Genomic DNA, 14,991 nt, shown 5'->3' with positions numbered 1-14,991 from the left:
GATCTGAGCTCTCCGTAGGCAGCTGATTATTCATGTTTTGTTTGCTGGCTCAATTTATTTTTAGTTGACAGAAACAGCTGTGAGGGGGAGAAAAAATGAGGAACAGAAGCTGACAGCATGATTAACTTTTTAACTCAAATTGCTTCTCAATTAAAAAAATCTAAATATTCCCTGTGCTCCTGGTGCCATTTTTCCATGTTGGCAGCTGCTGTGCTTGCAGGATTATGACACAGTTTCACAGACAGAGGCGGAGGTGGAGCTGTACAGGAGAAGGACTGTCCACAGCTGCTCCTCCCTCTGGGGTCACCTCACCAGAGGGGCTGGGGGACAATGCACGAGGTAAAATGCCCAGCATGGCCAGCACTGTGGGGTGGGCTCAGAGAAGCTATCAGGCTACTCAAGCTCAGCCTCCCCAACCATAAAATGAGATCTCTAGTGAGATTTCAAAGCCATTCCAACCCCTTGCAGGTGGAAAGGTGCGGGTGCAGAGAAGCATCCAGAAGTTCATGTTCTAGCAATGAGAAGTGCTCGTAAAACCCTCAAACAAATCTCATACATGCTAGCAGGAAGAAACCTCAGCTCTGTTGGGATTGATGTTTAGTCACAGTACAACACTGGGAAACTTTCCAGCCACCAGTAATTGGGGTGCAGTAATTTGCTGTTCTACAAAACAAGAGCTCCTCTTCTCACTGCTTTTAAGTCTTGTGAATCTTAAGATTCACAAAAGTCTTCAGGCGAGCAAATTCAATATCTGCTTTTCCCTACATTGCTTTGCCTGCCTGCCAGCCTTTTCAATACACCTTCTTATCCCACTCTGCCCTTTGCCTGGTGAGGTTTAGGGCTTTGCTCTGAATCCTGTACTCAGGTTTGAACTTTGACTCCCAATTGTTTGCCTAATTCCCCCTCGCCCCCACACAAGGCCAGGAACAGGGGTGTGCTGGGGAGGGATGGGGCAAGGTTGCAGCTCAGGACATCAGAAACAGAATCTGTCCAGGCAGCCCCTGGCTCCTTTCCCCAGCAGGAATCACAGAATGGTTCAGGCTGGAAAAGACCACAGTGGATCAAATGGTACCCTGCTCAAGCAGGGTCACATGACACAGGACTGTGTCCAGGTGGGTTTTGATTATCTCCACTGAGGGAGAGTCCACCCCCTCTCTGGGAAGTCTCTTCAGAGCTCAGTCACATTCACAGAAAAGTTCTTTCTCATGGAATATCCTGTATTTTATTTACTTTTTGCCCATTGCCTCTTATGCTGAGCCCCACAAAGCAGATCCTGCTCTTATGGTCTGACCTCTCCCTGCAGACACTGACAGATATAGACAAGGGCGACTCTCAGCTGTGTGTCCTCTTGAGGCTCCCTCAGCCTTTCCTTGTCAGGGAGGTGCTCCAGTCCCTTCATCACCTTCCCTTTGTGGACCTGCTGGAGCAGGTCCAGAGGAAGCAATGGAGATGCTGCAAGAGCTGGAACCCTCTTGCTCTGGAGCCAGGCTGGGAGAGCTGGGAGTGTTCAGCCTGGAGAAGGCTCCAGGGAGACCATAGCGCCCCTTCCAGTATTTAAATGGCCTTCAAGAGAACTGGAGAGGGATTTAGGACACAGGCCTGGAAAGAGGACAAAAGGGGACGGCTTCACACTGATAAGGTTAGCTTATTAGGAAGAAATTCTTGGCTGTCAGGGAGGTGAGTCCTGGCACAGGTTGCCTAGTGAAGCTGTGGCCGCCCCGCCTGTCCAAGTGTTCAAGTCCAGGTTGGGCAGGGGTTGGAACAACCTGGGATAGTGGAAGGCATCCCTACCCATGGCAGGGAGTGGAACCAGATAGTCCTTCAGGTCCCTTTCATTCTATGATTCTATACCCACTCCAAGAGCTTCATGTCCATCCTGTCCTGAGGAGCACAGAACTGGACACGGCATTCCAGATGAGCCTCACCAGGGCTGAGGAGATGGGCAGGACCCTGTCCCTGACACGCTGGCAATGCCCCTCCCACCCCAGGATCCCCCACCTTGGCCCCAGGACACACAGCTGGTCAAGGACACTTGTGACTCCCAGAGCCTTCTCTTGGGAGCTGCTGTCCAGCAGGCCACCCCCAGGCCCAGGCTGGAACATTCAACAACCTCTCCGATGCTTTAACTCCAGCACGGACACCCTCAATGAATGTCCAAGGTGGAAATCATCAGGCAGCAGTAAGCCCCCACTGCTCCCTCAACAGCTCCCTTGGCCAGGCAGCCTCGGCTAAGCATAGGTGACTGTGAGCAACAAAGCACCAGCAGGAACGGCTGCTGCCGGCTGTCGCCGAGAGAGAAGAAGAAACTCCAGGACCCCCGGAGAGCTGGGACCGCCGCTGTGCCCCACATCCGCCGCCGGCCCTGGATACCGAGACCGCGGAAAAATGGCGGCTGTCCCGTGAGGGGAAGCGCTGCGCCCCCCACTTCCCTGCACCGCCCCGCACAGCAGGGGGAGCCGCCCCGCCCGCGCATGCGCCGCTGCGCCACAGGTTTGAACCGCCAACTGACCCAATTCGAATTCGCATCCTAGCCGACCAATCACAGCGCGAGGGGTGGGTGCGGCCCCGCCCCATCGGCATCCTGGCCAATGACAGATCCTGCTGTGTTTAAAACAAGTGCGCGCGGGCGGTGGGCGGGGCGGTGGCGCGGCGGGTGGGTCTGACGGGTGGGGCTCCCGCTGCTCCCGGTGCCCACTGGGCGCGCCCGCGCTGCGAGCGGGGCGTGTCAGCCCCGTGGTCCCCGCCCGCCCCCGGCGCTCCGGTCCCTCCTACGGCCGTGCCGCTCTCTCGGAGCCGAGCAGGGCGCTGTGTTCGTTTGAGCAGTCCCCGCGGGCGCGCCGCGATGAAGGCGGGTGGTGAGTGCGGACCTGCCCACGGGCTCCGCGGGTGCTCCTGTTTGCCGGGTTCTCCTGCGCTGAGGGGCGGCTCCAGAGCGGGCTCTGCCTGCCGGGCGCTTCCTCAGGAGGTCTGAGGGCGGGGGATAACGGGATACCCTGAGGCCGGGCTGAGGGACCGCCGGGACGGGCAGCGGGTGAGGGGGCCGGGCCGACGGCTGCGCGCCCAAATTCAAACGCGGCGGGGGCGGCGCGGCCCGGCCCGGCCCGGCCCGGCGGGGGCTCGGTACCGGCTCTGTCTGTGCAGTGCTCCCCGCCGGGGCCGTCCCTCAGCCCTCCTGTGACCCTGGGGTCTGTGGCTGTGGGTGGCGGTTGTGCCTGAGCGCGCCTGGCCTCAAAGCCAAGGGGTCAAGATGCGTATTGCATGTGGGATAACATCTCGGGCGTCTGTGAGTTTGCAGGGTGCGCAGGACTGTGCAGGAAACCCCATTCAAAAGTAAGAGAAAGTGGTTTTTTACTGTAAGGGTGGCTGAACCATGGTACTTGATTGCCCAGAGTGATTGTGGGATCCACATCCTTGGAGTTGTTCAAACCCACCTGGATGTGATCCTACCCCGCTTGGCTGGACAGTTGAAGTGGGTGACCCCAGAGTTCTCTTGCAGCCTAAACCACTCTGGTTTTGTGAAGCAACACATTGGAAATGAACCTGTGCCACTCAGAGTTGCTCATGTACCCCCTGGTCCCTATTTGGATGCTCATATAGGCTGAACTGGCATCCCAGTTTGGGTGTCCATTTTCATGGCAGTAATACTGCTGAGGATAGTACATTTTGTATACCTAAATATGTATGTGTGTGTGTGTATACATAAATACTGCATTGAAATAATACTCCAGAAGATACAGGCAATGGATCTTCCATTAGCATTCCTGGCAGCAACTGCTTGGAAGGATAGGCTTGAGTAGGTTTGGTTGTCTTCTTAATATCTCTGGTTGTGTTCCAGGGACTGCTGTCAGTTGAGAAGGAAAAGTTGGGGCATGGGAGAGGTAGATGAAGTGACAGTAGTGACAGTTAAACTATTTGTTACTACTGTACGGGGACAGCTGAACTGTTTGTCACTACTAAACATGGTCACAGGAGTCAGGGCTCAGAGGAGCTCTTGTTGAAGAGCACTTGAGCTTGAGCCACCCCTTCTGAGTCTCTTGGCTTCATTAACCAATTTAAACAAGCCCTTTCTGCTCTGTAGTTTAGTCTTGTGGCATTATGAGGCATGAGCTATAAATCCCTGGTTAATGTGTTTGCAGTGTCCTGTGCTGCAGTGAAGAGGTGCTCAAGTGAACACCTGTGTACGTGTGTACTACTCTGTAGTACCTTTTTTCCTTATGCTGTTCTATCACTAACTGAGGTGTCCTGTGTTTTTCTTTTCCAGTTGTTCACTGTAGGTGTTCCAGATGTTTTTCTTTCCCTTCCAAGCGAAGGATAATAAAACGGCCTCGAGTCCTGACGTTCTTGAACCTCCCCGAGGATGTTCTGTTTCACATCCTGAAAGGCCTCCCTGCTGCAGACATCCTCTCAGTCAGAGCTGTAAGTGCTGCAGCTTCCCCTCTGCCAGGCTCGGTGCTCAGCTCTGCCTCCAGGACTGCATACAGAACAGGCTTCTCATGTCACAGAACCTGAAGAAACCCAAAGAGGTCCTGCAGGGTTGAGATTTTTGCTATCCCAGGGACAGTTTCACTTCTCACCGCTCAAGTTAAGAGTAGCAGCAGCATTCGACTGCTTTTTGTACCTTTTCTGTGGAAAATGTCCTTCCAGATTACTGAGACTGAACAAATGGGTTTGGTTTGGCATCTCTTGCCTTACTGGTAAACATAACTTGTGATCAATTAGTTACTTCTCTAAAATAAGATTGCAAAGACCTTTTTTTCTGTTATTTTGGTAATCATTATTCTGTGTTCCCTCCGTGCAGGTGCACTCACATCTTAAATACCTTGTGGATAACCATTCTAGTGTTTGGGCACATGCAAGTTTCCAAGACCTGTGGCCATCTCCAAACCATCTGAGGATGTTTGAAAGGTAAGTTTTAAACATCACATTTGTCTGGCCTTTTAGAAGATGGTGTTTGAAGGAAGATTAATTGTTTTAATCAGTCCTCAGTGTAACTGGGGCATCTGAGTTGTACAAAGAGGGGAAATATTTGCTTTGGCAATGAAAAAAATGGTTGATTTCAGGTCTAAGCTGCTGCTGGTCACTGCTGTCTCTTTAACCAGAGCAGGCCCTATTGCATGTGCCAAAGTTATTTCTCTTCACAGGCATTAATATTCCAGATTGGAAGGTAACTCATTCCCTAAAACCTCTTTCTGGTGCTCCCATGTGAATGAACAAGTGAGGTCAGGGGCTTCAGGGAATAATCCTGTTTCTAAGTCTAAGTCTAAGTTTGCTTGGTCCCTTCTTGTGCAAACCAGTATATTGAAAAACAGGTGAATTTCAGTAACAAAGTTTGAAAGGGTAACAATAAATCTGCTTCAAAAAGATGGGGAACATCGTTTTATCCATCTGATTTGAAGGGGATCCATTGGTGTCAGAGATTTCTTTAGCACGTTTAAATGCCACAATAATGGTTTTGCTTCTGAGTGTCACTTCTTTTCGAGGCAGGCCAGTATGTGCACATCACTTTGGGAGGGAGGAGCACAAGTGCTTGGTGTTTTGATGCATGTCCTTGAGGGCACAAGGACCAAACTCTGGATTCTGGTGCTAGGAAGGATTTTAACCTGCAGTGCCTTCTCTGTTTGCCCTTCAGGGCTGCTGAAAGTGGTAACTTTGAAGCTGCTGTGAAGCTGAGCTTGGCGTACCTGTACAATGAAGGCCGTAAGTGTGGGAGCTTGTCCCAGGGCTTTGGGGAACGTGGCATAGCACAAGGAAGTTTGACATTGCTCTGCTTAGGCACTGGCCTCAAAGCTGCCACTGGGAGTTATCCTCTGCAAACTTGTGATGAAACTCGGCTACTTTGGCAGTGGGATAAATATATTAAAAGGGCCTGACAGGAGGAGCCTCCTGACACAGGGTGCTGGCAAGGCAGCTGGTATTTGCAGAGTGAACCCCCCAACTTAGGTTATGTTTTCCTAAAGCCCAACTGTAGCTAAGACTTTTCTTCTTTAGCAACCTCCATGTTTTCTAAGGCTCTCAATGGCAGAGACAGTCAACCTTTTCCTGTTTGTTTCCTCTTGTCTGCCTTGGCCTGACTGAATGCCAAGCAGGCATTGTGAACAAACTCCAATTGATTCCTGGCTTTCTCTCTGGTTCAGTGTCCATCACGGGCCACGGGCGTGCAGAAGTGAACGGAATAAAGGCATCTCACTACTTCAGCTTGGCAGAGCACCTGAATGTGTGTGCAGTCCCCTTTATCTGGCTGTTTATCCGTCCTCCCTGGTCCTTCTCTGGCAGCTGCTGTAAAGCTGTGGTCTACGAGAGTCTCAAGGCAGAATGCCAGCTTGACAAGGTCAGGTTTCTTTCTGCCCTTGGCTTTACCCTACGTCAGTAACTACATCTGGTTATTTTGGAAAGAATACTTTTGTTTTCCCGAGGAGCCTCCTGTGCTCTTGTTGCTTCAACAACTGTGGCTCAGTCATTTATTGACTGTATTGCAAAACTGCACATGATAGATCATGAGTGCTGGAGGCCTGTACTGTCTCTTCGGAGAGGTTCAGTGCTATCTCAGGGATAACAAAACATAGAGAAAAGCAATGGGGAAGAATGATTGAAAGATAAACCAAAACTGTAGTCTGAAATTACTAGCAAGAATTGCTGTGGTTTAACAATGCTTTATTTTGATGCTTTCTTCAGGCTCAGAAAGGATCTATTCTCCACAGCTTGGCTAAGGTTTTGAATTTCTTTGAGGTGAGCAGTATTTCTGATGGGTTTTGATTTGGGGTTTTTTTTGGTGATGCTAATGCTGCTTGATTAAAAACATAAATCAGCCAGATGCTCTTTTACTCCTCAAGGGTCCCAGGAGTTTCTGTTCTCATGAGTTCAATTAACTGGTTGTTTAAAGGAACATTATTAACTTACTTTATTGAATTGTACAAACAGTGGAATTAATTTCGGCTTAATCATGGGCTTGCAGTGTGTTCAGGTCTCAAAGGAAGCCTTCCAGTTGTAATGCCTTGTAAAACAAAAAATAAAATAAAAAGCCTTCAGTGGCAAGCAAGCCAAAAAGCATTTGTCTGGCTGAGGAAAAGCACTAACTGCTCTCAGAGCCTGCATCTGCAAATGGCAGCACTGAGTGGATGGGGGAGCATTCCTCAGAGGCTGAAGGGCATTCTCAAGGGATGGATTCTGCACTGTAGCTTTTAGCACAGTATTCTGTAGGTTCTGAAGTGTTGAGGCATCCACTAGTCTGGACAGAAGGAAGGCCAATATATGCCTTTTGTTTTTAGGATGAAGGAAAAAAGAAAGAGTCCCTTGAAATGCTTGAAGAATCTTCAAAACAGGGTTGTTTAATCAGCTCCTACCTCCTTTGGGAAAACAACAGAAAAGCTGCTGTAAGTAGTCATTTTTTGCCTCAAAACAACTTTAACTTCTGGATCTCTGTTATGTGCAAGGAATGTCCTCAGAAAGCAGTTGCTGTTCCTCAGAGCTTACCCTCTTGATAAACAAGGAGGGTGCTAAGAACTCTCTGAGATGAGCTCTGGTGTCTGAAATGAGGCTACGAGCAGTTGTAGCCAAGGTGCCACAGAGGTTTACTCCAGCTCTGCTGAAGGCCCGGGCACTGCTGACCAGTGATCCCAGGGCTCTGGGGAACAGGAGCGGGAGGCTCCTGCCTTGTCTTTAATAAATCTGCCAAAGCTGTCCCCTTGGAATCCTGAGTGACTGCTGTCATTTCCTGTGAGACCTTGGGCAAGAACTGAAAAAAGGTTCTTAAAAACAGTGGTGTCATGATAAGAAACAGACCTATTGCTGAAATAATAAACATACCTCCAGGCAGTGTTTTTCTCTGGATACCAGTGCTACAATTCTTCTGTTTGTTGTGTAAAGGCTGTGGGTTTTTACATCTGTTTGTGTTCCTCTCTGTAGATGTCGGATCCTGGCAGATACCTCCAAAGTCTCAGGAAGCTACGAGACTACGCCGCCAAGGGCTGCTGGGAAGCACAGGTAAGGCTGAGCTTTCCCAGAATTGCAGTCTATTTGGTCCTTTCTGTGCTGCCATTGTAAGTTTAAATTTCTCTTTTTAGAAGCAGGACCAGCATTGCTGAGTATTGTCTTTATGTGCACATCTGTATCTACTCTGTAGATTCTCTTCTTTGGGAAATTGCAGCTCACTGGTGGCAGAATTGAATAGATACATCTTTTGATGGATTTAAAAGACTGGCCCCAAATAATCTGTGTGCTCAACATTTAAACCAAACTAAGAACTACTTTCAAGTAGTTTGCCATGTTCAATGTTTTCAGCAGGAAAAATAGAGGACCATCTTCTGCTGCCTTAGTTTGCATTTGGTAAAATAAACATACTTTCTTTTGTGTTCTCTCTAATACAGATAGCTTTAGCTAAAGCTTGTGGGAATGGAAACCAACTAGGATTAGAAGCAAAATCTTCCAGGGAAATGGTTTCTCAAATCTTTCAAGCTTCCCTTCCTATCAGCAAGCAAAGCATCTTCACTGTGCAGAAAGGAATGAATGAAATAATGAGGTAGGAACTTGGATCCAGGAGTGAGGCCCCACAGAAAAACTATTCCCTATTTCCCTGTATATCTCTACAACCATTCTACAGTTTCTCTAGATGACCTGTGCTAGGACCTCATGGGCCCTCACAGAAAAGAATTTCTTCCCAATATCCCATCTGGCCCTGCCATCTGTCAGTGTGAAGCCATTCTCCCTTGTCCTGTCACTTCAGGCCTCGTCCAAAGTTCCCATTGAGTCCCTTTTCCTGAATAAACACTTGCAGCAGAGTCACCCATGTTAGCCTGCCCCTTAATCCTTATGAATGAGTTCTGTATCCTTCCCTAGGCAGACCTTGATACGTTCCAGTTGCTCTCTCACATGTAGGGCAGCTCCACCACTTCCCCTTGCTGGCATTGCTTTCCTAAAAAAGTACATAACCATCCATGGCAGCATTCCAGCCACATGGGTATCCCAGTGTGGCTCTGTAATGGCAATGGGATGGTGGCCCTGTGACTACACACACATCTCCAACTCCTCCTGTTTATTCCCCACACTGTGTGTGTTGGTGTGCAGGGAGGGGATGGAGCAGGCAGGTTTTTCAGGAGGGCTTCAGGAGGATCTGCCACAGCCCCACTTGAGGGAGTTGGCTCTTCTCTTGGGTGGCATCTCAGGAACACTTGTCACTGCTCTGCTTGGCCTGGCTCATTCTCCAGTCATAGTGGATGTCATAGTGTGGGACACCACTTCCCGAGTTCTTCCTTAAGTCTCTTCCTGTTTTAGGTATATCCTGGTGGATTGGCTGGTGGAAGTGGCTACCATGAAGGACTTTTCTAGCCTGTGCCTGCACATGACAGTGGGATGTGTGGACCGTTACTTGACGCTGAGACGTGTACCTCGTGCTCGGCTCCAGCTTTTGGGAATAGCCTGCATGGTCATTTGCACACGGTGAGGGTTCTGGCTGGTGAGCAGAGGTGCTCATTATGATCTTCCAAATTCTTTCCTGTAGCTCAAACTTCTTCCCCAACCCCATCCCTTGCTTGTAATACTGAAAGGCTCTTTGACTTTCCTCTACTTTGACTGCTGTTTAACTGTATTTCCATACAAACACAGACTCTGTAAATGAGGCAAAAAAGGTCGTTTTTTGAAGGTTTTTTTCTTATTTAAATGCATAGTCATAGTTGTGGATTGCTCTAAATGCATTCTTTCAGCATCTTGAGTCTTTGACACCCTATTGGCATGAGAAAGCTGGAAAGGAATAAGAGCAGCAATGTTCCATAGTTGAGCCTGTGTACACTCAGATGAACTACATGGTGTGGTGGGAGATTATCCTTCTGTGTTAATTTCCTTAATATCTTGCTCCTTAACCTAGGAGAGGCTTCATAGATGAATTAGGATCAGAGAATCACAGACTGGATTGGGTTAGAAGGGATCTTAAAGATGAAGTCATTCCACTCCCTGCCATAGGCAGGGACACCTTCCACTATCCCGGGATGCTTCCAAGCCCTGTCCAACCTGGCCTTGGATACTTCCAGGGATCCAGGGGCAGCCACAGCTTCTCTGGGTAACCTGTGCCAGGGCCTCACCACTCTCACAGCCAAGAATTTCTTCTGTGTTAGGAAGAACACTCCAAATTAGGAATGTTAGAGTAGGTGCTTCCATCTTACAGATGAAATAAAAAGCTGCAATTCTTTCTTGGTCTACCTTGTGAAGTTGTTTAACTCTGGTCATTGTGGGTGCAGTTATCTGCTGTAAGTGAGCAAATCCCTTTTCTGCTGGGACTAACTTAATATTTAACATTACAGTTTCATCAGCAAAGAGATGCTGACGATACGGGAAGCTGTGTGGCTGACAGACAATTCCTACAAATATGAAGAGCTGGTCAGAATGATGGGTGAGATCATTTCTGCCTTAGAAGGAAAGATAAGGGTGAGTTTGGAAAGTGGATGGAATATTTCCCTGCCCTTGGGCTGCTGTTCAAGGCAGGTTGTAGCAGTTCCTGTCTCATGAGTTGGCTGTTTAAGTCAGTGTTCTCAATCAACTGTGGAGCCTGTGCATGTCTCAGAGCATGCAGATACAGAACCCTCTGCCTTCTGTAGAGATTAAAACTTCAATTTTAAGAGGCCATTTATTCTATCACTGGAGAATGCATCAATGTCAATGTAGTAGTTAAACAAAAAAGCCCCAAACAAATAAAACCCAGCACCTGGAAACAGCTGTTCTAAACACTTCGTGCTGGTCTTGTATTTCCAACCTCTGTTCTCCTTTCTGCACTAGATACCCACCATTTTGGACTACAAAGAAGTTCTTTCAAGCATAGTCTCGCTGGAGAGGAGAACTCTTCACCTTTACAGCTTCATCTGTGAGCTGTCCCTCCTCAACACGAGCCTCAGTGTGTATTCCCCAGCCCGGCTAGCTGCTGCTGCACTGCTGCTGGCCAAGATCCTGCATGGGCAAGGTAACCCATCTTGCCTCAAGCACAACTGCCAGTCTGCCTTCTCTTTCTAGGGAGATTTTTTTGGGGGGGTTTTGGTGTTAGTTTGTCTTTAGGCAAGATGTCCCAATCACTTGGCTGGGTGGAGAAGAGGGGGACAGGTGTAAGAAGACAGAATGAAGAGCTGAGTTCAGCCTGTTTGGCTGTATTGGGCAACCCAGATGATTAAGGGGCTGTAACAGCTCTGCTGTGAGGAAGGGCTAGGAGAATTGGGATTGTTCAGCCTGGAGAAGAAAAGCTTCAGGGTGACCTAATTGTGGCCTTCCAGTACCTGAATGGGGCTGACAGGAGACATGGAGGAGTCTATTTGCAAGGGCCTAGAGAGACAGGACAAGGGGAAATGGCTTCCCACTGCCAGAGGGCAGGATTAGATGGGATACTGGGAAGGAATTGCTTCCTGTGAGGGTGGTAAGGCCCTTGCACAGGGTGCCCAGAGAAGCTGTGGCTGTCCCTGGATCCCTGGAAGTATCCACAGCCAGGTTGGACAAGGTTTGAAGCAAGCTGGGATAATGGAAGGTGTCCCTGCCCATGGCAGGGAGTGGAATGAGATGGGCTTTGAAGTCCCTTCCAACCCAAACCATTGCATGATTCTCTGATTCTATTTTACCTCTTAATAGCAGTGAAGAACTCAAGTGTTAGCATCAGACTAACATCATACGTGCAAGCTTTGTACATAAATGAGCCTGAAGATTTCTATTGTTAGGTCTAACATCAGTTTGGCAGATAAACCTATCCTTAAAGCCACCTGTGAACTTTAACAAACTATGGACAGATATAAGCTTGCAAATATCACGATCCTTAACCTATTAAAAAAAAAAAAAAAGCTGACTCACTACAGAGCTACTACACTTCCTGAATATGTAATTCAATATATGAATATGTACTCTCTTCTCTAGCACACTCCTGGACCAGCCAGCTGTCTGAGTGCACTGGTTTCTCTCAAGAAGACCTCTTGCCCTGCGTACTGAGCCTCCACCAAAAGTGGTAATGGTTTTGGGACTCTTTGAGGGGACACATGAGTACTTGGATTGCAGCTCTGGCAAATGTGCTGCACCTGTACAGTCAGCCCTTCCCAGTGAAGGAAGGGCCTTTGGTTAGCTGCCTTGCTCCCCCGCCACAAGGCACTAAGGTCCAGCTCAGGGACAGCTGTTCTATTTCTGCCAGCTGGTCTGGCCCTGGGTCACAGAAAACAGGGACAGAAAAGGAATTAGATGCTCAAACGCTTAGAAGCCACCAGGTGTCCTGATGAAGCTGCTGAAACACCAACTTCCTTAGCACAGCACTAAGCAACAGAGGAAAACTATCTAACTTGGCAGGGTTTCTTAATACTTTTTCATAGAATCCATTGTAAGATAGGGGTTTCAATCTTTCTTTCCAGCTTCCATGATGATGTCCCAAAGGATTACAGGCAGGTGTCCCTCATGGCAGTAAAACAGCGATTTGAAGATGAGCGCTATGAAGAAATTGGCAAAGAAAAGGTGGGTGACCTGTGGCTGCATCTGCTGCTGGCTGACACTCAGAGCAGAGCTGCTGTCCCATGGCAGGCTATGTGAATAAAGTGAGAGTTTAAAAATTGAGTTGCAGGGACTCTTAACTGACGTTTGAGTGCCTGTGGGAAGAATTCACTGGGATAGATTTCTCCTAGAAAATAGTGTCCTTCTGGCTATTTAGTTCTCATGAGAATCTCAGGCCTAATCCTTACAGGTGCTTTGACTTTTGAAAATATATTTATTTATTTATTTAATATTTTAGGTTATGAGCTACAGCCAGCTCTGCTCATTGTTGGGTGTGAAACAGAAGGACCCAGAGCCCAGTCCCTTGCACAGGAACGTGGTGGAAATTCAGACTTTCCTCAGCTCTCCCTCTGGAAAGAGAGCTAAAAGGTAAGTATAACTCATGGCTGTCAGCAGCTCTGAAGATCAGCCAGAGCCTTTCCTCCTCTCTGGTACCCTGAGGTTTCATTCCTAAACACAATTCGTTTTCCTGTCACCATCTTGACACACCTATTAAAAGAGCTGGAAAAGACTTGGATTTTGACATATGATTTCTGGGGTGTTTTGCTACAGGAGGAGGGAAGACAGCATTCAGGATGACAGAGGCAGCTTTGTGACTACACCCACAGCAGAGCTGTCATCCCAGGAAGAAAGTCTGCTGGACAACTTCCTTGACTGGAGTTTAGATTCCTGCTCTGGTTATGAAGGTGATCAGGAAAGTGAAGGCGAGCGAGAAGGAGATGGTGAGCAGTTTATTCTTATAAAAAGCAGCCAAGAGAATTAAGCCTGTCTTTTCATTTTTGCTTAAAACTGTTTCTCAGGCACCAGATGCCTGAACTTTCAGCTGAAGACCAGGTGGAAAAACTCTTCCCCTTCCCCCGTGGTTATAATTGTTAAACTCTCTCAGAGGTATCTTATCTGTTCTTTCTCTGCACTGCTTCAGAACATGATGAGGGGCTTTGTATTTGCTCAGCGTTTCAAAGTCAGGCTGTTTGCAGTGCACCAAATGTGATGAATGAGCCACTGTCTTAGAAACACTAATTAGCTGTTGGGTTTTGCTGACCCTGGGCCTGGCTGCTCATTTTCTAACAGCTCTTAGTACCTGTTCAAATAGTCTGGGGGAAGAAAAGATGCTCTGTGAATAGAGGGTGAACTTAGTGCCCTGCCCTCCAGGTGTAAGCAGACAGAAGGCTGACTCTTGCTTGGCTTTTTTCTGCTTGACTCTGTGCTGAGTGCCTGCTTGGTTCTGGATGGGGACAAACTAAGGTTTCTCTTTTCCCATCCTGCAGTGACCAGCCCCAGTGGGATCCTGGATGTGACAGTGCTGTACCTGGACCCTGCAGAGCACTGTGGCCAGGACTCCAGTGATGAGGACAGCCTGCCTGGGGAGTGGGATGGCTCTGGGGCACCCCAAAGGGAGGGGGAGCTGCCAGGGGCATATCTCACCCCAAGGAATCCCAACCCAGATGGGAGCTCAGGCTACTCTTCTGTCAACACTGCCAGTCCTACATCTTCTGTTGAAGGCAGCCCTGGAGCTCCTCCCAAACCTACCTCAGCACTGCCCCACGGCAATTCCATGAACAGGGAGCCATGCCAGCCCCATTACCTGCACAGGAGGCAAGTCAAGAGAAAAAACATGGCAGAACACACTGAAGAACGGCTGAACTTGGCCTTCTTAAGCCTCTGATTTCTTCGTGCTTTTAACTTTACCAGGATTTCTAGAAACCGTATTTCTGTTGCAGTCATACAGGGATGATAGTGAATAATTGTAAATACCTCCAAAATACCTTCCCTTCAACCTTCTCTATCTTGTACAGCTGGGCTATTTCCTCCATTCACAGCTGCCTTTATATGTATCCCTTATTGCGTGATCCTCTGCTAAGGTTCTGCTCTCTATGAAATTCATAGCCCAGTTTTATCATCCCTCTTAGTGATAGAAAATAACTGTCCTGTCCCTTGCTTTCTCTGAGGCCTGGCCCTATGAATGAAATGAATTGACATTGGTTCTCACGTTTCTGAATGTAACACTATGCTTGAATCTTCCACTTGAAAGACCTATTTTGAGGTTGTGCTGCCTTTTTACTCTGTCCAGGTCTCCTTCAGCTCCCCTCTTCTTGTCTATGGCATTTGCTGCACTGACACAAGGTTTTTATTGAAAAACCCCAGAGGTAAATGAAGGCTCACTGCAGGTCTGAGCTGCTCTCTTCACCTACCTCCTACATGGTTTAAACTCCATTTGCCTCTTCTCTTGTTGCCATGTTTTCTTCACCTGAAAAATCTTTATGTGCCTTAACACATAGGAATTGGAATACCAAGGTACAAGACTTCAAAAAGATGTCACTGAAGCTAACACTGGAACTGGACTCCAGGACTGCCAATTTACTGTGGCATTGGCAACAGTTCAGCTACACACAGTGTAGTGAGTGTTTGACTGTTTTTTTATAAAATTGTTTTGTTAATAGAGGTGGATCCTGGTCTTCCTTCCCCTAATTCCCTGGCCTGAGGCCTGGAGAACTGCTG

At 48.2% G+C, this 14,991-nt stretch overlaps 1 protein-coding gene across 1 annotated transcript; it reads left to right on the top strand.

Annotated features, from left to right (window-relative positions):
- The first annotated feature begins 2,771 nt into the window (after positions 1-2,771).
- CCNF (cyclin F) lies at positions 2,772-14,829 on the top strand. Its single transcript, XM_084216396.1, has 17 exons — positions 2,772-2,855; positions 4,262-4,416; positions 4,799-4,905; positions 5,630-5,697; positions 6,135-6,328; positions 6,673-6,726; positions 7,266-7,370; positions 7,903-7,980; positions 8,364-8,515; positions 9,268-9,432; positions 10,290-10,413; positions 10,762-10,942; positions 11,875-11,962; positions 12,357-12,456; positions 12,731-12,861; positions 13,045-13,214; positions 13,761-14,829. The coding sequence occupies exons 1-17, from the start codon at positions 2,843-2,845 to the stop codon at positions 14,156-14,158; spliced, it is 2,283 nt and encodes a 760-aa protein (XP_084072522.1). The 5' UTR covers positions 2,772-2,842; the 3' UTR covers positions 14,159-14,829.
- The last annotated feature ends 162 nt before the right edge of the window (positions 14,830-14,991 follow it).

Source organism: Fringilla coelebs (genome assembly GCF_963513975.1).
Source record: "Fringilla coelebs genome assembly, chromosome: 16".
Lineage (NCBI taxonomy): Eukaryota > Metazoa > Chordata > Aves > Passeriformes > Fringillidae > Fringilla > Fringilla coelebs.
The sequence above is the reverse complement of the archived record's forward strand: the minus strand, read 5'-3'. Positions and strand labels throughout refer to the sequence as shown.